Source organism: Homalodisca vitripennis, chromosome 6, assembly GCF_021130785.1.
Source record: "Homalodisca vitripennis isolate AUS2020 chromosome 6, UT_GWSS_2.1, whole genome shotgun sequence".
Lineage (NCBI taxonomy): Eukaryota > Metazoa > Arthropoda > Insecta > Hemiptera > Cicadellidae > Homalodisca > Homalodisca vitripennis.
This window is the reverse complement of record NC_060212.1, coordinates 75,564,036-75,570,456: the sequence shown is the minus strand read 5'-3', so window position 1 is coordinate 75,570,456 and position 6,421 is coordinate 75,564,036. Positions and strand designations below refer to the sequence as shown.

Here is a 6,421-nt window from a genome sequence, read left to right as displayed (position 1 = left end):
CTGCTTGTCTCAACTCGACCCGAAGACACTTGACTTCTGCCTCCCGCACCTCTAATGAAGTTAGGAGGCCCTGGCGTTCTGCTGTCAGCGTGGCAATCTTCTCCCGACTCTCCAGGATCAGCCTGTTGGTGTCCACCAACTCACTGTTGACGACTCTCCGCTGCAACCTCGCATTCTCCTCCCTGCACTGAGCCAGCTGTCTAGTGAGTTTGCGGATATCTGCGTCAGTCTGCTCCTCCATCTCGCAGCACTCAACAGCCTTCCCCTTGTAACTGTCAAGTCATCAGGTCATCACGCAGTGTCTCCACTTTGTCCCTCATGTCACAATTTAACTTTGCTAAGTTGTTCAGCATCGTCATCACTGCAGCAATATGTCAATATTCCATAAAATATATTGTGTAACAGTAAAAATTACTCACAATTCATTAATATCACTTATATTTCAATATTACGACGAGCGTAAAAACTTTCGTGGCAACCACGGCAGGTCAGGCCTGCCAACCCGATGATCATTAATCATCTACATGCAAAGGCAATACTATTTAAACGCTGTTATAAAAATATCTTATTGTACAAAGCTGTAAATGTACATAAGATAATCGAATCTCGTCAGCTCCTTTGACATCGTGTATTGCATTTTTACAGTATTTAAATAAATTCAAATGAATATCACCCTCTTCCCCTTTTACCAGAAGCATATGCCCTTATACATATTTATTGATCAGTGAGAACGTCAAAATCACTTCAGCACAATATATTAATCTAAGTTGAATTCCAAAATCAACAAATGTGATAATTGTCTTGGTCTGTGAAACAGCATAATTCCACTGTGGAACCGTAAATACGTTAGACCGAGGCAGAATTTAAACTGCTAGTGGGACTGTATAAATCGTGTTATGTGACTTGCCTGCGTTGAAGAAAAGGATGTAAACAACGATGCTGAACAGTGGAAGCCAACCTATAGAATCCACTTCGAAATGGTTAACCTTCAGTATGAAAAACATCGCAAGGCCACCCTGAAAACCAAGAAAAAATATATTATATAATACAATAGTTTTAATTCCAATTATGTATAAAGTTTCAGTGTCAACTAGTGGCAGCCGATATGATCAATTCCTATCACGGCACTCTTGATGTCTGCGGACAAGTTGAAATGGGCCATTTGAGTCTTGATTCCGGTGAAGTTTCTATGGAAGATCTTATTTCTTCTTCAAATTTAACTTGGTTTCTCAAAAGGCTGTTGAAAAAAATAATAGCTTCTAGTACCAGGAAGATAGTTCGTGGTACATTGGGAAACTGTGTGCACTAAGCACCTCACCTGGATTCAGCATTACAGCTACTCCGGTGTACATTCAGTGAAGGCATTGCTTCACCACACCATGCACACTTGTGAAAACAGAATGGAGTTTATCAAAGAAAGAATTTATATTATCATCATCGAGCATCAGGAGTCATCGAATGTACTCAAGGAAATTCGGTAACCTATAAACTGCCAGATTGTGAAACCCCATAAAAAGAGGATCAGTATTCTTGTTTTCCCTCCACTCTCAGCATATTTTGAAGGTGCTTTTTAATGAAAGTTGTATCGTAGTCCCTTATTGTCAGCGAACACGTACTTTCTACTTTTAAAGAGGTTTGCCGCATCCCTGGAGGTAAAGATCTGTTAATAGAGTTGCAATCATCCCTTATTATTCTCGCCAACTTCTTAGTCAACAGATAGGTAACAACCTAAAAATTAAAATAAAATCAAATTTAAGTTCTATATATTGGCAGGCTTTTGTACCAACTCCAGTGCCTTATTTGGGCTCACACTCAAGATAAATCTTCTCTGACATCCCTAAAATCACTTATCGCAGCAGAGGGAGTAGACATATGCCAAAAGTATGAAACCACATGTTACCCTTGTTTTAAACAATGCTTAGTACAACTGCTTGGCTGTGGCACCTAATAAAGTGAATCTCTAGCAGCTGCAACAAGCCTGGGAGTTTCCATGCGAGGCGTCTCCAGATACGCGATTAATGTTCATCGGGTTTAGAATTAACTATACGAAATCTTTAATTTGTACTTTTCTAAGTCATATCCTGATTAAAACTGAACCCACATAATATATATAAAGTCCGTGGGATGATGAATATGTGATGCTCATAGACGCAAAACAATACATGAAAACCTGTATAAGCGCAATCTGTGGACATCAGTTTGATAATTTTATTAGAAAGATTAAAATAATTCCATAAGACATTTTTATTAGAAAATTAACGTACCCAAGTGAAAATTTTCTAATGAAGGTGTTAGTTCAATAACTTTGAAGTATCCCCAGCTATTTATGTTTAGATAGATCGACCTCACTCACCATTCCTACAGCCATGCCGGCAGCAGACGTGAGGAGAGGTTTTTTGTAACCGAACTTTTTGACTGCTACAGGACAAATGACGGCGGATCCTGCCATGACGGCGCCCACGATGATGGAAGAAGCACTGCTCGAGAGGCTAGATCCTGACATCCTGAAGATCTTCTCTGAGTAGAATAACAGTATGGTGACTCCGGAGATTTGCTGCAGCATGAGAAGAGTGCAGCAGATGATCAGTGCCCGTCTGTTACCTCTGCAGGTGAAAAGTTCCTTCACTGAGCTCGACTCTGCCTCGTACTCACGTACGGTGTTCTGAAACCATTTTTGTTAAGATGAGAAATAAGAAGAACAAAAAACTATAAAAACTTCTGATTATTTGGTATAATATGTACTGAATAGACGAAACGCAAGGGGGTGGAGATGTATGAGGTCGTAGTAATAAATACTCGAGATCGCAAAAGTTTACATATAAGTTTAATTGCGGACATAAAACTCACATGCAAAAGTAAAATAAAAGTATAGATTTGCCCTGTTGCTACCAACATTGAGTAATAGTTAACCAAAGAAACAGTCTGGTCGTAGTGGTTCCAGTATTCTTTGGAATTTTCCCAAGGAAACTTAATTATTTAATAAAACTTTAAAACTAACGTTCCTTAACATTGGCGTCGATTTGCATACCGCGGCGTTTGCATTCTTGCAGTTATAGTCGCAAAAGGGAAGAAACAATAAAAGTACTCAAATAGGAATCAAACTCTCGGACAAGGCGCGATAGCTGTTCTTGATAAGCTGGTAATCGGCTACAAAGTTCAAGAGATTAGGCTCGTGTCAATTTAGTCGGTTATTATTACAGCAAGTATTTTGTTCCAAGAACATCGGAGAAAAATAATGCAAACCAGTGACGAGAAACGGGGTTGCGAAAATGTGTGTAGTATAACTAAATAACGGTGCAAACATTTGAAAATTGGATGCTTAGCTAATATTTTTTATAATATATCGAAAAGCTTTGATTACATAATACTTTTTGGCTAAGATGTTCATATAACGCTAATATATCTTAGCATTTAGTTCCGGTTTTGACTCATAGCGATGGCAAACGTGAGTAATTATGTTATACATTATAAATAATAAGCACTCACAATGATATTGTTTGCCGTTGAGCCGCGTCAAAGTCGAATGTATGCTTAGAATAGGCACCGATTTCATCTGGCTCTCCAGAAACATTTGATCAATCTTCCATGTGAAGTTGTTGTTACAATGTAGTTTCAGCTTTGAGATTTTATTTAAAACATTTCATATTATTAACAAACAGAATTTACAGTTTGTTTTACATTTTAAGAGAATAATTTCTAGAAATACTTAGTAATTTACTGGACACACCATTAACCGTTGTTGATGTTACCAACAGTTTCTTGCAGCAATCATAATAACGCGTTATCAAAAAATATAGAACAGACAAAACCAACCTGTATAAGTTGTAGCTCCTTCACGACAAAAGATCGTGGCACATTCTTTCTAAGCCACAAGAGTGTTTTCTCTGCTTGGGCGATCTGATTGCTCATGACAAGTTCGTACGGGGAGCGAGGCAGCAGAGGGAACAGCAGGAAGAACATAGCGCACAGTCCGAGCATTATGTAGTGCAGAACAGCATAGCTGGTGTACGGACCAACCACGTACATCAGCAGTGACCCGGAGCAGATCGACAGCTGACTCAGCGTGTTCAGCAGCCCTCGTACAGAGTCCTGGACATTGGAAATATTTCATTACGGGAACAGGATGCAATCAACCGAGGAGCAGATCGACAGCTGGTTCAGCGTGTTCAGCGGCCCTCGCACAGAATCCTGGACATTGGAAATATTTAATTACGGGAACAGGTTGCAATCAACCGAGGAGCAGATCGACAACTGACTCAGCGTGTTCAGCAGCCCTCGCACAGAATCCTGGACATTGGAAATATTTAATTACGGGAACAAGTTGCAATCAACCGAGGAGCAGATCGACAACTGACTCAGCGTGTTCAGCAGCCCTCGCACAGAGTCCTGGACATTGGAAATATTTCATTACGGGAACATGTTGCAATCAACCGAGGAGCAGATCGACAGCTAACTCAACGTGTTCAGCAGCCCTCGCACAGAGTCCTGGACATTGGAAATATTTCATTACGGGAACATGTTGCAATCAACCGAGGAGCAGATCGACAACTGACTCAGCGTGTTCAGCAGCCCTCGCACAGAGTCCTGGACATTGGAAATATTTCATTACGGGAACATGTTGCAATCAACCGAGGAGCAGATCGACAGCTGACTCAACGTGTTCAGCAACCCTCGCACAGAGTCCTGGACATTGGAAATATTTCATTACGGGAAACAGGTTGCAATCAACCGAGGAGCAGATCGACAGCTGACTCAGCGTGTTCAGCAGCCCTCGCACAGAGTCCTGGATATTGGAAATATTTCATTACGGGAACAGCTTGCACTCAACCGAGGGTTATTATTATTTCGCCCGTATCTTGTTTGTTTTTTGTAAATCTATTATTGGACAATCATGAAATCTAATACACTCAGTGTTGTCCCTCAGTGGGAAAAAAATCATCAACCCTCGTATAGACTACTCGAAATAGTATAAATTTTAAATATTGAACAATACATTTGTTATTTTAATATAGTTTAAATATGGAAAATTGTATTATGTGATCACATATTAAAAAGTGGATGTTTTGTATGACGACTCGCCTTACCTCAGAGATCTCCGCGATGTACATGGGCACTGCAGAGAAGGCAATACCGCTGGCCACACCTCCCAAAAACCTGCCCACAGACAATATGATGACTCCGCTGCCCTCGGCTAGAGTGAGGTAGGACGTCGTCTCTAGCGCCATGGCGAGGCCCACGGTGTACTTGCGGCCCAGGGAGTCGAGGACGGCCCCGGACACGAAGGGCCCCAGCACGCTGCCCAGAGACAGCATGGAGGCGACGGTGCTGCCCTCGGTGTCAGTCAGCGTCAACTTCACCAACACCGGAGAAGACCACACGAACGTGGTCCCGCACATCACGTATAAAACATTCACTAAAAACATGAAAACATTTAGTGTCTACCAGATTTATACCAAATGAAAGACGCAACACATATATTTGCAATTATATTTGCACGATGTTCATTGAAATCGTGTACCATACTTGGTACGGAGCAACTCAATACCAACTCAATACTTTGAGTTACTTATGTCGAGTATGATTCTGAAGGTACAGATGTATAGGTCAACCGCTATTAAAGAAACCTGGGCAGAAGCATATTACTGAGCAGTACCGCGCAGGAGGGGCCCCCTCCGGCGGTGAGTTGTGGTGGGGAGTGGGACCAGCACCTTCTTGTATCTGTTTATCAGCTGTGTGGATCGTATCTCGTTCTTACAGTTTTGTTTACACTGCAGCTACATTACCAGTTATATAACTATATATTTTTGTGTGTAGGCATATACAAGTGTCGAAGATAAGCGTAAAATATTAATTCAACAGATTAATGTAACCATAGAAGTATCCAGGAAGCATTGTTGTTTTGAGATTAGCCGTGCAGTGGCAGTGGCTATTAGAGATGTGTCGTTCAATTCGAACGGGTCAGTTAGGTGAACGAGTGATCCGGATCAGAGTGTTTCAAAAGACCTGTTCACTTTGAAAGTTTTGTCCAATTTTGCCTGACAACTGAATAAATTTGATACTTTTTTCCAAATCAAGTATATGAAATTAAATGAAAATTGTTTATTTTCCCAAAAATAATACAATAAAACACATATACTAGTACATGTAGGCCTACACGTAGTGCAACAAACGTATACGCGTAAATACAATGTTTAAAACCATGTATCAGAATGTAATAATACGGAACTTATACGTTGTTTGTGATATCTTATTATATAAACCTTGTATATTCTATTTAATTCAATTAAAATTTGAAAAAAGAAGAGTAGTATTAACTGGGAAGAGCCTACATGGGCCTAGGGCCTGTGCTAGGCTCTGGTCGTGAATATTGGAACTCAAAACTAATAATGGAACAAATGATATTATTAGTAAAAAGAAATAG

At 40.4% G+C, this 6,421-nt stretch overlaps 1 protein-coding gene across 3 annotated transcripts in view; it reads right to left on the bottom strand.

Annotated features, from left to right (window-relative positions):
• Nucleotides 1-547: 547 nt before the first annotated feature.
• The window catches only part of LOC124364469 (facilitated trehalose transporter Tret1-like), a 106,777-nt gene continuing 100,903 nt past the window's right edge, over nt 548-6,421 (bottom strand). For 2 of the 3 annotated variants that reach the window (XM_046819984.1, XM_046819986.1), the window contains 4 exons: nt 5,085-5,413; nt 3,814-4,089; nt 2,354-2,662; nt 548-1,016 (listed from right to left, as the gene is read on the bottom strand). In XM_046819984.1, coding sequence (XP_046675940.1) covers nt 864-1,016; nt 2,354-2,662; nt 3,814-4,089; nt 5,085-5,413 — 1,067 coding nt within the window. In that variant the 3' untranslated portion in view covers nt 548-863. The remainder of the gene's footprint in view (nt 1,017-2,353; nt 2,663-3,813; nt 4,090-5,084; nt 5,414-6,421) is intronic. The other variant, XM_046819985.1, reaches the window with a different exon arrangement.